Genomic DNA, 23,745 nt, shown 5'->3' on the forward strand with positions numbered 1-23,745 from the left:
CCATGTAGAGAGCATTGCAGTAGTCCAGGCGGGAAGTCACAAGGGCATGAGTGACCGTGCGTAGGGCGTCCCGGTCCAGAAACGGCCGCAACTGGCGAATCAGGCGAACCTGATAAAACGCTCCCCTGGTCACGGCCGACAACTGGTCGTCCAATGTCAACCGTGAATCCAGGAGAACACCCAAGTTGCGGACCCGATCAGTACTTTATTATAGGTAGTCCTTGACTACCTATAATTGAATCTTCACTTACGATCGTAAGTTGTGCTGGTCATTAAGCAGGTTATCATGTGACCACACTCAATTTTACAACCTTGGTGGTTGTATAGCAAATGCTGTGTTTGTTAAGTAAATTCTGCAGTTGTTCAGTGAACCCATTGTTCACTATGGACATTTTTTGCCAGAAACTAGAAGTCAACGCTGGTTTCAGATAAAAAATGTAAATTGAGATCATCTGATTGTGGGATGCTACAAATGGTCATAAATGTGGGCTGATTGCCAAGTGCTCCAAATGCAGTCATATGACCATTGGAACTTTGAATTCAAATCAAAGGTACCTTTTCTGGGGGTCTGCCATAATTTAAATGATTGCTAAGTGACCAGTCATAAGTTGATGACTATCTGAAACCCTGAAGACAGGGACCTCTGAAACAATGAGCAACTTCCTAACTTGAAATAATAATAATATTCTTTTTACAATGTTACAATAACATTTAATTAAATAATGTTATTGTTTCAAGGAGACATCGTAGATGTGTAAACTAGTTCAATATGTATCTTCAAACATGGCTGGTTAAATTCAGATTTTAATCATCATCATCATCATCATCATCATCATCATCATCATCATCATCATCATCATCATCATCATCATCATCCAGAAAGATTTGCACGGGTACCCAGTGATGTCAAAATGACTCTCAAATTGCAGTTCCAGAAAATGAAACATCACCTCCGAATGAAAAGCTAGTGTGAATGGCAGGAAGCTCCAATCTGGACTGAGAAATTTTGTCATTCATTCTGCTTTATCTTTATGTTTATCTGTTCCTACCATTGAATGAGTAAGCCCCATTACATTCTCCCACTGATCTGACCATCACTTACTTCTGCCTTAGTCTATCAGATCTCAGTCCTTGGCCTGCCAAGCTCTATCTTTTAGGCTTCATTCTATCTGTCGGTATCTGAGAGCTATAGAATATCTGATGAGTCTGTTGTGAACTCGTGGCACTCTAAATAACTTTCCTCATGTGTTTTCTTAATCTACTCTCTCCACTTGCATCTTGCTCCAGAATTGCCATTAATATATTTCCCTAGCTCAGCTCAGCATCAAATTGACTGCAACCAAAATGTTTGATGAAATAATGAAGGAAGCTTTAGCATTGATTAAACTGCTGGCAGTTTGTGTCTCTTTGCTGGTTTTTAATTACTCTTTTGGATCTCTTCCAGCTCTTCTTTATGCAACTATTTTTGGAAACGTCACTACAATTTTCCAACAAATGTACGCCAACACCAATCGCTACCATGAGATGTTGAACAATGTGAGGGATTTCTTAAAGTTATACCAAGTCCCCAAAGGCCTTAGTGAACGTGTCATGGATTATATTGTCTCCACATGGTCAATGTCTAAAGGGATCGATACAGAGAAGGTACGCCATTTGAACATTAGATAATATACTAGTGGTGTAAACATGCAATTTTCATTTTTATTCTTGAAATCGTTTTATTATGATGAATGCATGATTCAAAAACAAGGGGTTGAAATATAAAAATAGAGTTTAGAGGCAATACAGTATAAGACATTTAAAACAGCATTGAGTTTTTATGGTGTTGCTGCTCATGGGTGATGCAATTCACCCATATCTGTGAAGCAAAGTGGCAGAAAACGACACCCTTCCATACTGGGAGCAGCTGCTCTGCCTTGTTTTAGCCACTTCTTTGGCCCCTCAGGTGTTTTCTGCATATTTGCCTTAAAGTGAAAATGTAGACAAGAATGAGCAGCCTTGCATCAACATTCACAAACCCAAAGATGTCACCATTAGTACTTTGCTTTTACCCTGAAGCTGATTCTGCTATATCCAGTGCTCAAAGTAAAACAGTAAAGGAAAACACCAACTGTACCTGCTTTGCACAAACTTGCTCTGGTTCTTCATCTTTGATTCCCAAGTTCTTCCATCAGGAAATTGTGATTGAATTCAGCTGAAAGTTGAATATTAATGTTTCACACTATCAGGTACTCAATGCCATAAATCCAATACTGTTACAGACTACAGCTTTTTTTTTCAAACTTTTCCTGGGAAGATGGAGAGGTGAAGCATGGCAGAAACAGGACCAAAATACATATTTCTTTAACTGTTTCCATAACTTCTTTGTTATAAAATTCTTTTGCATGGCTTTTCCTTCAAGTGTTCTATCTCGTTTACTGACAATGGACATCTGATGCTTCTGGCTGTTTCTTCATATTTTGTGTAAATTCATATAGTATGCATTCTGTGTGGTATTTCCACCCATTCACTATGCCTTCCCAAAGCCATTGCACAAAGCAGATATAATTGCATGCTTATTCATTCTCCATAGCTGCATAGGAAAAGTAATGCAATGCAATATTTAGCTGTGTTACCTTCACAGCCAATTTCTATTTAAAAAGTAAGCTCATTTTTACAGTGAAATTCATTATGTTACAGTATTATACAATGCTGCTTCAGATAATATATTTCTGCAGCACATTGCTCAGTTATTAGAAATTTAATTCCATTCTTTACAATTCAAATAATAAAAGGATCAGGGAGCAATTGCATGTGCCTTCAATAGAAAAAATTCTATATTTAAACTTTTTGCAATAGGGTTCCTATGGCGACAGAAAAATGATAATCAGAAATGTGAGAGTTTAAAAATAACTGCTGGCCAATAAAAGGTAGATCGTATTAAAATAGTTTACATGTCTGTATCCGTAAGGAAACAAATCAAATTTTATGAAGAAATAGCTATACCTTTAAGGTTACACTAAATCAGAAGTGAGCAAACTGTTCTGAGCCAACAGAACATTCAAGTTTTGTTTAAAACACCAATGGTTAGACTCCGAAAAATGAGATAGGCAAAGTGAAAAATGGAAGGGGCAAAGAAGTGGGCTGGTCTTAGAAGAATAAGGCTCAATCTTTGAATCCTGTAAAAGAAAAAATATAAAAGAGATTGGTCCAAGACTTGCGGCATTGCTTTTTAGTTTGATAAATAAATACAGAATAGCTATTTAATATGGAGTCCATGCTTGATTCTCTTTCTTTGGTTTTAATACAATATATCTTGTCAATCATATCATAGACGATTTTCCACATCTGTGATTCTGTCAAGGAAAATGTAGTACTATAGAAAATATGAACAAACAGCTTTCTAATATCTTTATGCAAATAATAGAAGCAATGTTTTGGGTGTGTTTTTGAGTGTGTGGATATGTGTAAACGACAAAGAGAGATTTGGATTTACATGTGAATATATGGGGTGGTCAATTAATTTTTCCTTCTCTATTGTTTCCCAATTTAACTTAATTTAACCTCACTTAGTCAGATCTTGTACCTCATGACTAATCATACTTAGTCATGAGGTACAAGATCTGGAAAATCTATTATTTTACAATGAGTTGTTTAGTTAACTGCTATAATCGAAGCATTCTAACAAGATTTCTTAGATAAGACATAATGTCTTTAACTACAATTCCTGGATTTTTTTAATGGATTCTCCAATTACCAGAAATGAAACAATTGTTTTATGGGGGTTCAGCTAAATCAACAGGAGATAATACATTACCAAGTTCTAACCTTGGGAATCTTTACTTAAAAGAAAAAACAAAGATCACAAACAATGTGAAAGATCTCTGTTTGTATAGATCTTCATACTGTTGTTGATGACTTGATGACTCCTTAGGTCTTGGACAAAAATCATGGAGTGTAGCTTGGGCCATTCAAGGAAGCGTCTTATATAATTGGTGACCTTCATTGGTGGTCATTTTTTTGTAGTAGCTATAGAGAACAATTTTATCAATACATTAACAATTTTGCAGTTCTTAGTGCAATAAATTTACCAAAATGAAATTATTATTTTATATCTGAACTTCTCAGAGCTTTGCATTTTAGCTTTCTGCCTCATCTTTTTACTTAAGTTATTATGATATGCTTGATGTTTATTTACTCTCCAGTGTTTTATAAAATGAAGAAACATTGTGGGTGTGTTTTTGTGTGAGTATGTGTGTATGCACATGTGTGTGTATATACATACATATATATGTGTGTGTGTGCCTACAATGTCTATATTTGTGGAAAATATGGAAAAATATTATGAAATATTGGTTGCAATAAATATGTATATTCTATATTAGGCAAGGACATATTAAATAGCTGCAGGCTTATAAAAATGAGTAGAATGAATTGGAGATGTGAAAAATTAAAAACTGAGAATAATGGATACATTTTTGTTACCTATCTCAAGTCTTCTCTATTTTTCATCTTGAGTTTGTCAGGGAATATGATAGTTAACAGATGGGAAAAGAGTCTGAAGCCAATGAAAGAAGATTAGAGGTTTTGGTATCAGGCAAGCGCCTCTAACTGCTCCAAATGGACTTTGAAGTTTCTAACATAATGTTCATCTAGTCAAGAAATTCTCATAAATAACACATCTATTTTCTAATGATGTTGCCAAATATTTTATTATTTTCTATTTATTTTAATATTTTGATCCTACCCAGAACAACCAAGACATAGACCTAAGTACTACATTGAAATAAAATCATTAAATCATCATTAAATAAAATCTTAAGAAGGCCATTCGTATGTGCATATATTTCCCATCTTGCCTCAAAGTAAATCATTTTTACTTCATTTTTACACCAAACCAGCATGTAAGGCTAAGCTAAGAAATAGTAGATGGCCAAATATCATCCAATAAGCTTCATGGAAGATTCAAGACAGCAGTCAATCTGCATTTTCCATCTAAATATTTACCTAGGAAACACAATTAATTTAAAAAGTTCAACTGCAAAGACATACCCGTTTTCAGACACCAGTGTCTTGAATGTGGTGAATTTAATTTTTTTTTTTTAATCCAACCCTATCTTAAGAGCCAGTTTGCTCTAGAGGTTAAGGCACCAGGTTAGAAGGCAGGAGATTGTGCATTCGAGTTCTGCCTTAACCATGAAAGCCAGTTGAGTGATCTTAGGCCAGTCACTCTCTCTCAGCCTAATTCACCTCACAGGGTTTTTGTTGTGGGCAAGATAAGAGGAGGAAGATGTGTTGGATATGTTTGCTACCTTGAGTTATTTGTAAAATAATAAATAATAAAGGTTATTTGTAAAATAATAATAAAGGTGAGATATAAATAAATAAAAAATAAAATCAAAATAAATTAAATGCCTGAAGTAGTCCATCAAAAACTGGGGAAATGGCTAAACATGGTCTTCAAATAACTTTTCTTAAATGACTATAAGAATATTTACCATGTTCTTAATTCAGTGAAAACACATTTCTTGGATATGAAGTTCTTAACTTCAATTGTAACACACTTGATAGCAAGTGAAATATTAATAGACTACATCTCTAACTATGGAAAAATAGGTCATAACACAGAGAACCAAGAACTCTGTGTGCTCAGATGAGAGTAACAATTAAGGGGGGGCATGGGGGCATGGCCCACTGGGTGGGCATGGCTGCAGTTGTCACGGCAGACTGGGTGACCATGGCTGGGGTGGGCATGGCCACCTCGATGTTGCTCATGGGGGGGATGCCTGTGGGGGCCGGGCAGGGTTGGGGGAGATCCAGAGGATCTCTGGCGGGTGGGGTGGTGGGCAGGAGGCCCAGCATAGGTGGGGGAGGCACATAATCCTAGCTGGGACTGGGGGACCATGGCACTGATGGGGATCCGGCTTTCCCTGCTTGGGGTGGCCTTTGGCTTGCTGGGTGTCGGCGTGCTCTACCACCTCTACTTGAGCTTGCTAGCTGGCCACTTCACCTCCTTTGTGCTGGGTGGGGCTGTCGCTCTGGGCGGCGGTGGCGGCCTAATGGACCTGTGGAAGCTGCTGGTAGTGGCATTGCACGTGCCCACAGAGAGGGCTCTGAGTGCCGCCTCTGGCATGCATGTCATAGGTTCGCCACCACTGACCTAAGGGATGGGACAAACCTGTCAATTCCATTTTTCATGTCTCATTTACTATTTAAAATTTTTGTTCAGTTCAGATTCTTCATGAGTCTATGAATTTGATAATCAAAGATGTTCATAATATTTGTATCAATGTCCTTCTGTAGTGCTGATGTATGCATTTTTTGTTCAAATATAAGAAGTTGGGAAGCAATTTTCCCTCTAATGGTTTTTTTGTCCGTTATTTGTTCTTATATATTTTTTTTCAACAAGTTTTCCTTTTATTATGAACATTGTATAATTGTATATTCTTTTATTTTCCTAACCATATGACAGTATTTGTGAAAGTGTGGATCTTGGTCTATCTTGCTATTCTTTTATAGTTTGAGGAAAGGTAGCTCTAGTAAAAATTGAAGTTTTATATAAAATCTATTAAAAATGAAATGAAATCAATGTCATATCCTTTCCAAACTCTCATTGTCAAGGGAACAATTAGAAAACCATGGTATTTAGGAATGGGTCTTTCCTTAAATTAGTGCAACTATAATTTCAAAAAAGAGCATGTCTCTATGGAAACATAAGACATTTTTTTAAACTACTTCCAGCTACTTTATGGTATTTGCATTTTGGTGTCACAAACCTAAATCAATGTAAAAAATCTAGGGTTTTTTTTCCAAATGAGAAATCACAGTTCTTTTAACAAGAACTAATACTTTTTAGAAGAGTTGTGTTTGCTTGTGGTCATGCCTAACCACATACCAAAAGAGAAATGGCTCTTTTTATAGCCTTGCATTTAAGGCAGTCAGTTTCATAAAATGAAAGAAATCTGTAAGACCAAAGCTTTAGAAGGATTTATGTGGTCTTAATTGTACAGTTTCTTTTCTTGCTAGTCACCCTTAATTGATTTCTTAGAATTTGTTTAGCCACCTAGAACAATCAAAGAAAGAAAATAATATTTTGAACATTTAAAACATTTCCTGTAATGAACGAAGACAAATGTACATGTCCCAGGATAATGTTTCAGGATCCTATCTGGATCAGTCACTGGGCCCAGAGGCTTAAATCTACCCAGCTTTTGGATTCATACTGGAGTCCATCCTCAGGGAACTTCTCTCTGCCAGGATGTGTGTTTCCTTTAATGGTCTAAGCCAGTGATGGTGAACCTTTTAGAGACCGAATGCCCAAAAACGTCCTGCCCCCAGCCCGCCCCCACTCTACCTCACCCACCCACAGGACCACTCACCACATCCACAGCCCACTGCAGATCACCCAGGCGGCCCAGCAGTGCCATGGTGGCCATGCCCTCCACCTGCGCCCCGCAGCATCTTCTGCATGCGATGGGGCGCGAGGGCGGAGTCTTGTCCCTGCTGCCTGGTTGCCAGGGCCTTGGCTGCACTGCTCTGCGTGGACCATACTAGGGGGCAACTCTCCTCCGGGGGGCTGCTGGTGAAGAGGGTGCCGTGGGGGGAGGCGGGGCTGGGGCGACGGCGCACGTGCTCATAGAGAGGGCTCTGAGTGCCTCCTCTGGCATGCGTGCTATAGGTTCACCACTGGTCTAAGCTAACTAAACATTAGAAGATTAATAATCTTTAGTCAATACGGTACAAGTAGCCTTGTATTGAAATCATACAATATATTATGTATGCTTAGAATACTACTACTAATAAACATTTTAACAGACTTTTGTCAGCTATGCCCCATCCTAACTACAGCATCTCTTTATGTTGGTTGTCATCACTCTCCACGCTTTCCCTTCACTTTTTATTGTCCCTGCTCTCTGTTGGGTGTTTCTCATCCATTCCAGCCACTTATCTTAAACTGCCTGGCTGTGTTTAGAAAATGCTGAAGGAAAGGGAAAACAATATTGGATTTATCTCCTCAGGGACTGGAAGCTTGCTTTGTCAATCTCAAGAGGAACATAGATCAGTGGTGGCGAACCTATGGCATGGGTGCCAGAGGCGGCACTCAGAGCCTTCTCTGTGGACACGCATGCCGTCGCCCCATTCCTAGGCCTTCAGCTGAGTTTTATAAAACTTTTTCACTTTAGGCCTCCGCCACTGTGTGCAAAAAAAAAAAAAAAGGCTCAATCAGTCAATTTCAACTTCTTGCGGGGAAAAAAAAGGTCTTGCAAAGTTGGAATTGATTAATTGAACTTTTTAGTCCCACCCAGTCTGCCGTTACCACTGCAGCCACACCCACCCAATGGGCTACGCCCACCCAATGGGCCATACCCAGCCAATGGGCCACACCTACCCGGCACTCAACGATGCGTAAATGGGTTTTGGGTTGCAGTTTGGGCACTCAGTTTCTAAAAGGTTCGCCATCACTGACATAGATGAAGAAGCAAAGAAGTGTTGTGTTTTTTTCTTGAATTGTTCCTAGTTTTTCTCTGAATGCCACATATTTATAAGAGCTACCTCTGCATCATCAAACAAAGAGAATAGAAGAAAATATGAATTGACAACTGTCTATCTCTCTCTCTCTCTCTATCTGAGAGCTGGCATGGAATAGTAGCTAAGATCTTAATGAGTGGAGAGATGGGAGATAGGATCTAGCCTTCTCTTAGGCACAGAAACTATTTGGGTGGCTGTCTCTTAGCCCTAAGCTGGGGAAAAAAAATCTGTCCCTAACAATCCACCCTGGAGGCTTCCATTCTGCAGTTGATTGATTCATGATAATGATCATCACCGTCATCATTGTCAAAACAAGAACAGCACTTACAGTTACTATAATTTAAACAGAAATACAGTATATATCTATTTAAATCACAGTAATTTAGAAGCCAGGTGTTGCAAGGCCTCTGCTCCTTCTCCATTTAGGTGTGCCCTATTTAAAACTTATTTATTCAAAAAGAGAATATTTTTAAACAGTAGAGGATTGTCCTCTGTAAGAATAAGAAGATATGTAATCAACCTAAATTACAGGCAGCCTTTGACTTACAACCATTTGATTAGTGACTGGTGCTGAAAAAAGTCCAGCCTTTGCATGTATGAATGGTCCTTCCTCTTATGACTATTGCACCACCACCCTGGTCATGTGATTGCAATTTGGGTGCTTGGCAACAAACTCACATTTATGGTTGCAATGTCCTGCGGTCACGTGAAGGCAATTTGTGACCCTTTTTGCAAGTTTCCAGTAAAAAAAAAAGCCATTCAAAAGAATGGGCTCACACTTACAACCACGGTGTTCACTTAACAACTGCGGTGATTGACTTAATGACCATTGTAAAATTTGATCTGCCTCAGCTTATCACCAGTCTTCATAAGTTGAGAACACACACACACACACACAAACAGAGGGACATGGCAGACAGTAGAATGTCTGTGATGTCAGTTGTGTAATGTACTTCTTTATCTGAACTGTTTCAATTGTACAGAATATAGGTACTAACTGGGAGATGTTGATTTAATATTATACTTGATTGTTAAAAAGATCAGTACAAAAAGATTGTACAAAGATCAATAGAAAATTAATAGCAGAACTCAATAGTCATTTGCCTTCAGCATATATATGCTATATCTCAGAATTTTATAGTGCTATCCTAAACAGAATGAATAAGAATCTGTGCTCTGAAGAAGATACCCAAAATCACAAACTTCTCCAACTACATTTTAGTCTGCTCTTTTTTATTCCTACCCCCACTGAGTGCAGAACTATGTTTATGCATCAAATTATTACACAACAACCTTTTCGATAGCAATTATAACTGGCCTTTGAATAATACACTTTACCTGTCTTTGAGAAGTGAACATGGCTGTTTGCTTGGCTTGTGGAGGGGAAATAGGTTCCCATGTGGGGAGGAATTATCAGGTAGCATGCTTAATACATTGGGGTGGACTGTGGGTATCATTTATCCAGTAACTAATTAGTTTTATAGCAATTTCAGCCTCATATAGTCATGAAATCATTGGAGAGAGAAACAGAGCAGTACTGGGTCAATCCCTGAAACACTGCAAGGCATATGTTCAAAACCAATATCAATCTTAGTTCCTATGCTGTCTCACTGTGTATCTCCCAGACTGACTGGGAATTGAAGCAGAATTTGCTGAGATTAATTTGAAACACATACCTCCTTGTCAATGTTGCACTGGAAAGAAAATTGAAAATTAAGAAGGAAAAAGCTGTTTAAGAACTTTAAAGAGGATTGACAAGAACCTTCTACCTTCCGTGAAGTACAGAAAGCTGAAATATCAGTGGCCTTGTGACTTGGAGGACTGCTGTAAGAATATGTTGAATGTGGAGATTAAAACCATTTTGGTCAGGGTCCAAGTGGGAGCAAGTTTGGGGATTTCACTGCCACTGATCAAAGACAAGAAGGAAATCTGCAGGCTGTTACTGCACATTGTTACTGCTCTTACTTTAAACAAATTACCAAATGAGATGATTATATAGAAATCAGGCCAGAAAAGTGCCTCTGCTCTTCAGAAAGATACAGAATAAAGAACTAAGAATTCCTTTTGCCAGTTTTAAAGCTAATACAATGCAACCTCTGTTTACCCCCAAGTCTAATCCACTGGTTTTTTTAAATATATATATATATATTTAAAATCTGAATGAAATTTGGATATCTTGCAACTCTGTCCCAAAAATGGACAGAGTGAACCTACTGTTGTCTTGTGATACCTAACTGACTAGCCAAACTCTAATTAATAGAACTTCTGTTTGAAGGCATTTTTATTTGAAGGGCTGTCCAGTCCAAATACATTTTCAAACTTATATGCCTAGAATACACAGGAGAGCCTTTTAAATTATCTGCCAAGAATTGGAACAGCGGTCATTTCATTTACATGAACAAAGCCTGCTCTACTATAGTAACACGCATTATATTTCCAATCAAATCGTAATTTGAATTTATAGATTAATTCAAATGTGCATTCTACTGGAAATCTTTGCCATTGTTGTTTTACTTTGGTAATGTGCAAATGACAATTTTGGAAGTGACTTTTTGGAGATTGAAAAACCACCCTTCCTGCATTCTGCCTAAGTCTTCTTTTCTCTGCTTGCTCCCTGTTGAAAGGGATAGTTATAGCACTCCCCTTACTTTACCCACAACAAGAGCTCTATAAAGCTGAGAGATGATGAGTTGCCCACACATGTCCAGGGCTTTTTCAGGATGATGTTGGACTGAAATATGAGTCTTCCAAGATTTTAGCTTCTACAACACACTGTATTCTTCTATCCTGCCTGCTTCTTCCTTTGTATATAACAATTCTATTGCCAGCCTTTTGAACAAGAACAGAAAGAAATATGGATCCATGACAGACATCAACTCCAATATATTTCCTATTCCACCTCATAGAACAGTGAAGTCAAAATCTAAATTTTTCAGAGAGAGGGAAAATGGAATTGTTCACTGAAGTCAAAGCTAAGCAAGACTCCATTTATAGCTTGGCTTCTTAAAATGTACTACAACCACATAGGGTTCACTGTGGCTTCCAGCAGGCCATTCAAGGAGTTGACAATGGAGAAGGTTACACGCTGAAGAAAAATATATATAAAAATGCTATTTTTATACTTGGGAAAAATAGGGTATAAATAGTTATGTACATAAAAAATATGCAGAAATGGAATAGAATTAATTCAAACTTTCAATGAGAAAACATACAAAATGGAAATAGATCTGTCCATGTATACACACACTGAGGTAGCTGATGACCAGCACAATCCCTATATTCACCCCAGGTTTTCTACTCCAGCAGACATTTGATGGCACATAATACCAGGCTAATTCTTACTCTTTCCTATATATTACTTTAGCTATAAAAGAGGAAGAACCCAAGTTCCCTGTCTTTGCCTTTTGAAAATTTACCTGCACAGACTTTTTAATAAATGCTACTTCTCTAGCTGAGAATTCATTTACATTTTAAAGATGAAAAAATCAAGTACATATCTTCTGGATAGATCATTGTTCTACAGTTGTTGAGGTAAAACTGTCTCTCTTTGTACTTATATTCAGTTGGAAGTGGCTTGACTAGAACCTTTTGGAACAGAGCTTCAGTTAATTATTGAATTTGTCCTGATGGATTAGCTGGCTTTTTTCCTACAGTATGCTCTCACCTTTCTGAACTGCTGGAGAACATGATGAAAGTGTCATTATTGTGTCTACAAAAAGCAATGCTGTTTGAAATGATACCTATGCACTTGAGAAGTCTTTATTTCTCTGTCTCTGTCACCATGCCAGTCCATTTTCTAAGAACATGATAGTAAAAGCTATTTAGAGTACAGGTTTCATGGTATAATCCTAAAAGCATTAACCTGAATTTAAAGTTAATATACCAAACTCAGTGGGAACTACTATAAAGTAAGAATATGTAGAATTAACTCAAGAGTCCCCCCCCAAGTAAATAATTTGTTGTTTTAATTGATAAGAGCAGTTTGGCGATGAATTAGTTATGTAGAAGATTATTATTGTTCCCAGTGAAGGTTTTCAAAGGTTTTTGCTCTGGATTGTTTATACCAGATTTTTATTTTTATTTTTTTTAAGATCACATGGCTTTCAAAGGCAGGCACCCATTCTGTGATCTATGGGTAGAGACAATTCAGTAGTCCTCCAAGCATTAACTTTAAAATTCAGTCCATCACAGTCCACATTCGCCACTCTGCCAATGAAATTCTAAAGGAAATAAGACATGAAATAAAACTTCGTGTCCATGATGAAGTTCTTCATTTTAGTAAATAAATTTGCTTAATGTGAAATTAACTGATTAATTTACAATTGCTCATCCTTCTTTAAAGGATGGGGGATTATTCTAGGACTAGGTCATCCTTTTCATTCACATGGTACACTGGAAACCCATATTTTTTCCCCAGAATTCCTTGAGGTGCAGTGACATTCTGTGGTTCCTTCTGAGGTAATAAGTCATAGTTTTTTCAGAAGATAGAATATTTTAAAACAAAACTATAGCCCTATATTTTGGATTTATATTAAAGCCTAGCTTAGGCATTAAATTTTCAGGACTAATCTAATAGCAAAGGGAAAATGAAATTAAGCTCAGGATTGAACTGTTTGGGTCCTTGATGCTCTCTGAGCTTGGTTGTTTTCTTCCAGATGTTTCATTGCCAAACTAGGTAACCTCATCAGTGCCAGTGTGGTTTGCTCTCAGTTTATATTCTAGTGCAGGGGTATCAAACTCGCAACGTCACGTGACATGTCGCAACATATCACAACTTTTTTTCCATTGCCTGCAATGGGGTGGGCGCGGTTTCAGCATGACGCATCCGGCCCATGGGCCAGCAGTTTGACACCCCTGCTCTAGATAATCCCCATTTCTGCCAACTTCACTCAAATGACATTAGCTTCCTTAAGTCAGGAATTAAGTATGACTATCTGCAAGGGTGGATTTTAACACTTAACACAGCATTTAGCTATGAAGTCACTGGGAGCCAAGCCTAATGTGGCGGCACCTAACCATCTGCAGGAAGAAAAAAATTGTTACATCTGCAGACATCTGCAGAGTGATATCAGTAAGGAATAGGTTTACAATGAAAAGCACAATGGGCAAATGAGGATCATAGATCTAAGAATGAAGAGTCCTCAAAGCAGCTTCTGGCTGCTACTGGAGAATTGTTTCTTTCTGTGTCTATCCCAAATCTTAGGATTGGTGAATAAATTAAATTGTAGATTGTATTCTATTTCTATTAATTGAAACATTGTTTTTCAGGCATTCCTTTAAGAGCCCATTTGTGCTGCTTCTGTTTTTAATCAACTGGTAGATTGTTTTGGTGCTATTAATCTGCTTTTGATTAATTGCAATTTTCTCTGAAATCATTCTTAAAAAGAAATCCATATTACAAAGAAAGAAACAAAATAATTAAAAACAAATTGGCTTTGGATAGTTAGGGAATAGAGACTTATTTATCCAAATATTTACCGTATGTGTTATATGAAAGTTAGTTCTGCTGAATTCAATTAAATGTTAAATGTTTTCATTTGTTTCATTTAAAATTTGTGTATGGCACCTCCAGAAACAAAATACTCTGAGCAACTTACAACACAAAAACATNCTGTAAATATATGCACAAAGATTCAAATTCTTGATTCCAACATTTCTTTTGTAATAATTCATCTAGAAGCATTAAGAAAAAATACTATCATCTATTGTAGTCTCTGTAAATTGTACATTTACAATATAGTCAGGTAATACAGGCTTGTCTTAAAAGATCTGACTTTGGAGCTCTTTAAACATTATAATGTATGAGGGTGCAGGTTCAGTCTCCGAGCTAGTGGGTTGGTTTCTGAACATTTGGAATCCAACCCACAAGCTCGGAGAATGAACTTCTACCCTCATCTTATACCCGAGCTACAGATATTTGCCAATAGCACAAATATAATGTATTAAAGTACTTACGTATGTATGATAACCTTCATACTGTCTGTATAAAGTGCACTCATTGTCTTGTTTTTCCTTTCCCTCCAGGTCCTTTCAATATGTCCCAAGGACATGAGAGCGGATATATGCGTGCATCTTAATCGGAAGGTTTTTAATGAACATCCAGCTTTTCGGCTAGCTAGTGATGGCTGCCTGCGAGCACTTGCAGTGGAATTCCAGACAATCCATTGTGCTCCCGGAGACCTTATCTATCACGCTGGTGAAAGCGTAGATGCCCTCTGCTTTGTTGTCTCAGGATCATTAGAAGTCATACAGGATGATGAGGTGGTGGCCATCTTAGGTAGGATGATGAACTGGCAGCCATCTTGTATGGCTGCCATTACTCTGATACAAATGGGGCATTTTTGTGCACTTTAAAGTGATAAGACAATTGCTTAAAATGTCAAGGGGGTACTATCACCCAGTCATTGTTATTTAACAAGTTATATTTAGACATGTTGTTGTTATAGGTAAAATCCATTGATGAGGGTTTTTTTGACAAAATTCCAGACTACAAAAGTTTAGATCAGGGGTGTCAAACTCGCAATGTCACGTGACGTGTCACGACATATCATGACTTTTTTTCTATTGCCGGCAATGGGGTGGGCGCAGTTTCACCATGACACATCCGGCCCACAGGCCGGCAGTTTGACACCCCTGGTTTAGATGGTGTTTGAATCTATTAAGTTTTGTGCTTAATTCTTACCGTATTTATTTTCTTATATAAAATAAAAATGTTTATATAAAATAAATATTCATATTCTCCCTTTCCCCCGAAGGCTCATAAAGGTGTACATTGAATTTTCTTCCTTGGTTTTTAACCACAAGAATCCTGTAAGGGCTTGGGCTGAAACAATTAGTCACATAGGAACAAAAATTAATCAGCCTACTTCCCCATCATGGATGACATGATAGCAATGTTCCAATATCTAAAGGGTTGCCACAAAGAAGAGGGAGTCAAGCTATTCTCCAAAGCACCTGAAGGCAGGACAAGAAGCAATGGATGGAAACTAATCAAGGAGAGAAGCAACCTAGAACTAAGGAGAAATTTCCTGACAGTTAGAACAATTAACCAGTGGAACAACATTGCCTCCAGAAGTTGTGAATGCTCCAACACTGGATCTTTTTAAGAAGAGATTGGACAGCCATTTGTCTGAAATGATATAGTGTTTCCTTCCTAAGTATGGGGTTGAAGTAGAAGACCTCCAAAATCCATTCCAACTCTGTTATTCTGTTCTATTCACCCAAATTTGTTTACTCTATTAGCAAAAGTCATTTTTTTTTAAAAAAAATCCTTCTTTATACCCTCATACATTTTGAGAGTAGATTGTGAGAGTATAATTATTTCAAGCTAGCAAAATAATGGGCACAAGGTCACCTAGATGCAAACATTAATTGCTGACTGTTAGGAGCTGCACATAATTTTTTACTCCTATTTATATTATGCACAATATTATTAAATACAATTAAGAAAAAATAAATGAATATATGTTATTTTCCTCCTGTCCATGACCTGCTTTAATATAGTAATTAGCTAGAAATGTAAGATGCTTGGCTATTGTATAAGCTTGCTAATGCTGTGGTAATGAAGTGTGTGTAATATAATAGCCTCCCCAAGGAAACATCACAAGTGTGCTGCTCATCCTATCAGAATGAGAAACGTCATTCTAGAACTACATCCATCAGAACAGAAATCATTGATTCATAAATACTGTGAATTGTTTGCTCGGTATAATACTTATTTTCATAGGGAAAAGTAAACATACCCACCACATTTAAATTTAACAATGGGTAAAATGAGACATATTCAAGTGGTACAGACGGTTGATGAGGAATGAAACTTTATAGAATAATTTTCTTTGGGCCAAGGCCACATTTGATTACCTGTTTCCCAAAGTAAAGAGCCAAGAATAAATACTAAGATTGGTTTAATTCAGTTTAACTATAAGCCTAATTAAAGCTAGATGCAATGAATTAAATACAGTTATTTAGAGTAGAGTAGAGTAGAGTAGAGTAGAGTAGAGTAGAGTAGAGTAGAGTAGAGTAGAGTAGAGTAGAGTAGAGTAGAGTAGAACAGAACAGAACAGAACAGAACAGAACAGAACGGAAAACAGAGTTAAAAGGGATCTTGGAGGTCTTCCAGCTCAGGCAGGAAACCCTACACCATTTCAGATAAACCTATGTATTAAATAAATAATATATATTAAATAAATATCCCTCTTCCTCATTTCAAAACAATTTGATGAGCAATTTGGAAGAGCGCTGATGGCTGCATTCAGGACCTCAGAAGCCATGTGATCCTGGGATCTCACATTATGCACAATCATCCTAATGTTAACTGCCATGGTAAAACATTTTTCAAAACTGGGAGCACCAAAAGATTTACTTAAGGATATCCTTTCCTCATGTGGTACTGTTTCTCCCTCATGAGTCTTGATTTCAGGTGGGATTTAGGAATCATCCATATCTGATCTTTTCACTTTTAAATCCAGGCAAAGTCAGTCTCTGTCCTGAGGTGATTTGGCTTTTCTTTTAGCAAACTTGGTAGCCCTCAATCTACTTTTAACAAGCTGCAAGGAATCAATCAATCTTCCCTCAAGGAAGACCCTTCTCTCTTTTCTGTCATCCTGATGACAACAAAGCAGAGGTGGAACAGATGAGAGGGAAGGAAGAAATGATGAGAAAATGAAAGAGATTGAAAAGAGGATGGAACAAAAAGAGGGAAGAAAACATGGCTGTAAACACTTTAGTGTCTGGGCTTACAAGAATGTAGTTCCTCAGATAATGTGCCTCTTATAGAAACCAGTTCTTAGATCTGTTTTAGCCCTGTTGTTTCCCAAGAGTCCACTGATGGATTTCACCCTGTTCCTTACAGTTATTTTCATTTACCTTGCTGTAGTTACAGTACATGAAACTCATCTAAAAAAATAAAAAAGAATGGACATAAGAGTTGTGTACAAGAGCAAACAGAGCTGGACTGTTCGAATATATTTTCTGCTATATAAAATGTCACATTCTTACTATTAGAAACTATATGAACTAAGATGGTTGTAGAATAAATGCTTTGGATAGAAAGCTTTCAAATTCACATCCTTTGATATTAGAAAGTTTCTTTCTAATATGGCATCAGAACAGTGTCACATCCTTCTTAGAGTACCATTAATCTACAAGCTATTAGCAAAGAATGAATGGAATATATCTGCAGAAGCAAAAATTTATACAAAAAATGTTCCTATTAGGGCAAATTGAGTTGAAATGTGCACAAAAAGGGAAACTTGATAACAGAAAGGAATACATTTGAGTGTATATGTTAAATCACAGATCGATGTGGAAATTGGATGGGGTAGAGTTGGAGTGAAACCAACTAAGATCAAAATTAGACAAAATTGTCCACTACTGGTTCATATTGATTTGCTATAGTAGATGGCAGGTGCTTTCTGAGGATAACTAATGCCTATATCTTTAGGGGGAATGATTTACTATCAACCAGCTAAAGGTCTTTTGCCAATTAAATACTGTTTTTTAACCAATTACTGTGTATTAATTACTTGGCTACAATTTGCTATGGGAACATATTTAGACTAGTAAATTTTTGAATAAAGGTGTCTGCTTCTTTTGATATATGGAATAACTTAACATTCAGCAAACATCTTCAAAAACCGAGAAAGCCTCATAGACTACAGTGTTGGGACTTTGTTAGAGACCAGATTATTTTTTTAAACATTACTAGCTAACCTCTTACCAATTAATTGCTGTTAAAGGAAAAAAGTCAATAGTTCCATATTGTCTTGATTAAATAATGTTCAGTTATGATTCCTAGCCTTCCCAAACATGCCTTAAGCCCGATCTAAGAAGTCTTCCTCCCAATCAACCTTGCCTTTGGCTGCAATTCATGTTCTTCTATGTTGTGGAATGAAGCTAGCAGGCCAAGTATCACACTTTCCTATTGCAAAGCAAAGAATTGGAGACATATATACACTTGTAACACTTTCCTTCTGTTGCAGAGGCATGTGGAAGAAAAAGAAAAGAATTTCAGTTTCAGTGATTCCACAGAGCTACCACCTAATTGCATTTAAGTTAGCGGTCCTTGCTAAAGACATCTGAGATACTGGCCATTCTTTTTCTTATGAAGGCAAAACCCATGAATTAATTTTCTCCAGAACATGCATGATTGTCATACCTTTAGCACGTCCACATTCACCTTTGTTTCCATATTGATTATGTCCTCTAAGTTCCATTACTAAGTTAGCCTGGGTCTTCCATAAGACTCCTGCTGCTCATTCTTGGCCCAGACCTTCTGTGGTATCGGATCTATTGAAACAAGAGAAGCCCTTTAGTGATAATGAAGCAAAGCAGCCAGTGACTTCCTAAAGCATAATCAAAGAGAGACTAAAAATTCAGATGTAACATTTTTATGCAGGATTATGGCTTCCTACTCTCCCAAGCCTAGCAAGAGTTCAATTTAACACCTGTAAAGACAAACCATTTTTTAAAGATAAACCATTTTGGTTTGCCACCTTGATATCCTTGCAGAAAGTATATGGCATGATTTGTTAAGTTATATTAAGTGAAACAAATTGAAGAGCAAATAGTGTATATTGATCTTTAACAGTAGTAATTTTACTTTTCTCTTATGTATTTCAACATTTCAGCCTTTATTTGATCAGTGATTGGTAAGAATTTCAGTCCATCCTAGTGTCAATAGGAGCAGCTTTAATTACCGAAAATATCTTTTACTCTTTTCATCATCCTGGGTACACCATCCTGTGAATTACTTATTATGTCACCAAGAATTCTGATACAAAATATAAATTGATCTCAAAGGGAATTGCGCAATAAAGAGTTTGACTAGGCCTTTCCTTAAGGTACTTTGTCAAATTGCTTAGCTACAGTGATTCATGAAGCTGATTTGTTTTTCAATTAACAGAAAAAAGTGGTTGTCAATGGAGCAGCTGCAGGAATGAAAGAATCTGTGCCAGATGAATAAGGAAAAACTCCTCTCATCCTTGAATTACACTGCATGAAATGGTAGAGAAGAGATCAAATAGTTGCACCTTCTATTCCTGAAGTTACCTTATACTAAATGTTACTTCTCAGAGGCAAAACTGGCAGTTGTTAGTGGTAAAGTTGATTTTGAGATACAGGTAGTCTTTGACTTACACCCACAGTTGAGCCACAATTTCTATTGTTAAGTGAGATATTTGTTAAGTGAGTTTTGATCCATTTTACGACTTTTCTTGCCACATTTGTTAAGTGAATCATGCAGTTGTTAAGTTAGTAACAAGGTTGTTAAATGAATCTGGCTTCCCCATTTACTTTGCTTGTCAGAAGGTTGCAAAAGGTGATCATATGACCCCCGGGACACTGCAACCATCATAAATATGAACCAGCTGCCAAATATCAGGGAAGTTTCATTTTTAGCTAAATAGGGCGAGACCTATTAATGGTGATATGTTGTACTCAACCCTCAAACAGATTTTTATAGATACAGCTGTACTAAATACTTATTCTTAAATTTTGGAACATTTGGAATTGCACTTAAATAACTCCCTATAGGCCAGGGTTATTTCCACCAACAACAACATTGATTCCTAACAAGTTCTTTTCCTACTTTATTCTATTGTGTGTTTTATTTGCTTTAATGTGCAGATACACGTACTGAACCAATAACCATCTACATGCTATAATGTATGTTAATGCTATACCTTACTCATATAAATAGCCCTTTGACAAAGTAAAAAAAAAAACTGTTGGGAAGCACCCAGCCTGACAGATGAAAGATAAATGATAAAGGGTAGAGCTAATCAAGAGTCACTGCACAACTACAAAAGGGCCAGAACCAGCCTTCCTTGGAACCTTATCTAATTGTCACAAATGAAGGCAAATATACATGTCCCAGGATGATGTTACAGGATCCAATCTGGATAGGTCACTGGGATTAGAGCTTTCAGACTCATGCTGGAGCCCATCCTCAAGGAACTTCTCTCCACTGGAACATGTGCTTTGAGCTATTCTATGCATAGTATTTATGTGGTGCCTGGTTGGGTGTGGTTTCTTATTGGCTGATTGGGGTGTTGACTGCTGTTAAGCCTAATTGTTCCCAAGGGACAGGTGCCAGATTGGGGAGATTCTGTTATTATAGGCAGAACATAATAAAGTAGTTAGCTTGAATTCTGCATGTGTAAATCTGATTGTTCCTTCCTTATTATAGGACAATAACACTCCTATAATACTGTATATTAGAATATTCATAAACTTTCTATTCGCTGTTTCCACTGTTTGCTTCTGTGTTTTGCCGACTGATTAGATGTGTAATCCAAACCAATCAGAGACCTGTGGTGAATAAAATCAAGGATTTGTGAACTTTTAACTAAATCCCTGAAAATTATTTAAAGGAATTGTAATTCTTTAAAATTATTCATTAAAGTGTCTCCTTCAGGTCTCACCTTGCTTGTTTGTAATGTCATGAAATCTAGAAAATCTGTTTGACCAGAAACAGTTGCAAATGTGTGTATGTGGGTTGTGTGTGTTTGTGTTTGTGTTTGAAGAGCAATTACTTTCAGCTCTTTAAAAACTGATGTTGATCAACCAGACTATCTGTTTTTCTTTCTAATAGTTATTCAATCCCAGTAGTTACCTCAAAGTGCTCAATCTTTATTCAGTTTCCTTATACCTCAAAACCTAAAAATTTGTTAGATTGGGCATGTGGCAATGAAAGTTATTAGGATGGGCAGCCCAGTGAATCAAACCATCTCTTCAGAAATTTGTGATCTCACAAGCCTGGGTAGTCAGGCTAACACAGAGATCTTGTGATCAAAGATTACCTTTTTCTAAAGGAACTGTATTGGATCTTGATTCTATACATTCTTATTAGTTCAGACAAGATGCTGGTCCTAACTCCCAAAGCTATAGACCATATATGGCAGGTCTGTCAAACTGGCGGCCTACAGGCTGGATGCGTCTCGAGCAGGTCACACCCACCCCTGCTCCACAAAGGCAAAAAAAGGTCACGATATGGCACAATACGTCATGTGACATGATCGAGTTTGACAGTGACATACAGCAAGGCAGTTAGATCTCACTAGATGCTTCTTGGGCCCAGAGTACAGAGAAGAGCAATAAAGATGATTAGGGGACTGGAATCTAAAACATATAAGGAACAGTTGCTGGAATTGGGTATGTCTGGTTTAATGAAGAGAAGGACGAGGGGTGACATGATATCTCAGGGGTTGCCACAAGGAAGAGGGAGTCAAGCTATTCTCCAAAGCACCTGAAGACAGGACAAGAAGCAATGGATGGAAATTAACCAAAGAGAGAAGCAACCTAGAACTAAGGAGAAATTTCCTGACAGTTAGAACAATTAATAAGTGGAATAATCTGCCTCCAGAAGTTGTGAATGCTCCAACACTGGAAGTTTTTAAGAAGAGACTGGACAGCCATTTGTCTTAAATAGTATTGGGTTTCCTGCCCCAGCAGAGGGCTGGACTAGATGACCTCCAAGGTCCCTTCCAACTATTATTATTATTATTATTATTATTATTATTATTATTATTATTATTATTATTATTACTACTACTACTACTACTACTATTATTATTATTATTATTATTATTATTATTATTGTCATCATCATCATTATCGTTATCATTATCATATATATTTGGTTATATTAAGTACATTATTAAGGCTGTAGCCAAGAAAGTCTGTCATCAGTTCCAAGTACACTTCCTTCCAATTTTCTTAGGCAAACTAATAATAATAAAAAATCCTGTTAAATTTCCTTTTTGTGACAGAGTGGCAAATGTTGAAATCAAAGAACAAAAAACCACAGCTATATCTGCTATTTAAGTAATAATAAATAAATTTATTTATTTAATAAATTTGTAATACCCAATTAAGGAAGACCACATATGAGATTAACATGAATACAAATACTTTATTGGGATTATAAAAGTATTGGCTGTCAAAGATGGTTGTCAATAGCATTGGTGTGTCCATGGATGTGTCTATGTGTCAAAAAAGAAAAGGATGACAGCCATGACTGTGTGCTATCAAAGTCCGATTTCTTTTCATGTGCATTGTGGAAGCCCCTGATTCATGGCCAGCCAACTCTTCACCACAGGAATGATTTGTGTAGGCTACAGTCAGATATGTATTACAGCTCTTAGATATCTTGAATGCATGTCCTCAGACATAAACCTACCAAGATCCTGAGGTCAGTTCATGCATTTTCCTCCCTGTATGTTTTTTTACTGACAATTTCATCCATTACCAAGATATTCTGTACTCATGTAACCCCATTTCTTGGTCTTAAATAATAAAATTCGTAGCAAGTCAGAATTCAGCCAATAATAAATTTACGGTAAATGTGCATTAGCAACAGCCCTCACTAGCACTCCTAACTTTATATTAAGAAATCCATCACAGGTGAATGCAAGTTAAGTGTAATACAAATCAATCAGCAATAAAAAAAAATCCTTATTATATTAATATGAAGAAAAACTCCCATCAGGCCTTATTACAGCCTTCATAACACAGTCTTTGTTATATAAACGAGATAATAGATTAAAACTGGCTGTTATCTTTAACAACACTTTCTGGACCTTTTCTAAACTGCACAGGAAAATCCCAAAGCAGGAAAGACAACTATATCACATTAAGAACCACAGCAGCTTTTGTGGGAGGAATGACAGATTAGTTTAAGTTAGAGAGCAAAGCTCACATAGGTTGGGCACTATTGGCAAAAAAACATAGGGATAAGAAATCCAAACTTCTTGATTTAGCTATCAAAAAGGCTGGAATGTGGTAGACATATTTGTACATGTTTATATTTCCTTAAAGGTCTTTAAAGGATTGGAAAAATAGACTTGATTTTGGTGTAGGAATGTTGTTTTTTTAATTACAAACTTTATACATTTGTTTTTTTTATCTATTAAGTGTAATTCAACCTGTCTTTTGTCCTGTATTGAAGACTATGTGGATGGCAAGAATACTGAGGGAGCTGCTGAGGTGGAATGTTCAGGCTGATCAATCTTCCTTATTTGATGATCTTATTGTTGGCCTTTTTTTCTCCTTGTATAGCTCTATGACATGCAAGTATATTGTCCATTCCTTTGTTTGCCACTCAGAAAGCATAGGACATTGGGGACCATCTTGGCAAACTGCTGTTGGCAATGCAGTCTCATTAGATAGGATTTGATTAGCTCTTGAACATCATTAGCAACTTACTTTTAATTCCATAAAAATTTGCAATGGAAAATA

At 37.0% G+C, this 23,745-nt stretch overlaps 1 protein-coding gene across 1 annotated transcript in view; it reads left to right on the plus strand.

Moving 5' to 3' along the window:
- The window catches only part of LOC107295716 (potassium voltage-gated channel subfamily H member 5), a gene marked incomplete at its 3' end in the record, with an annotated part of 120,310 nt that extends 105,525 nt beyond the window's left edge, over positions 1 to 14,785 (plus strand). The window contains exons 7-8 of the mRNA XM_015825037.1: positions 1,445 to 1,644; positions 14,533 to 14,785. Of these exons, the coding sequence (XP_015680523.1) occupies positions 1,445 to 1,644; positions 14,533 to 14,785 (453 nt within the window). The remainder of the gene's footprint in view (positions 1 to 1,444; positions 1,645 to 14,532) is intronic.
- Positions 14,786 to 23,745: the final 8,960 nt, after the last annotated feature.

Source organism: Protobothrops mucrosquamatus, unplaced genomic scaffold (assembly GCF_001527695.2).
Source record: "Protobothrops mucrosquamatus isolate PMUCROS unplaced genomic scaffold, P.Mucros_1.0 scaffold2455, whole genome shotgun sequence".
In the NCBI taxonomy this organism is placed as follows: domain Eukaryota; kingdom Metazoa; phylum Chordata; class Lepidosauria; order Squamata; family Viperidae; genus Protobothrops; species Protobothrops mucrosquamatus.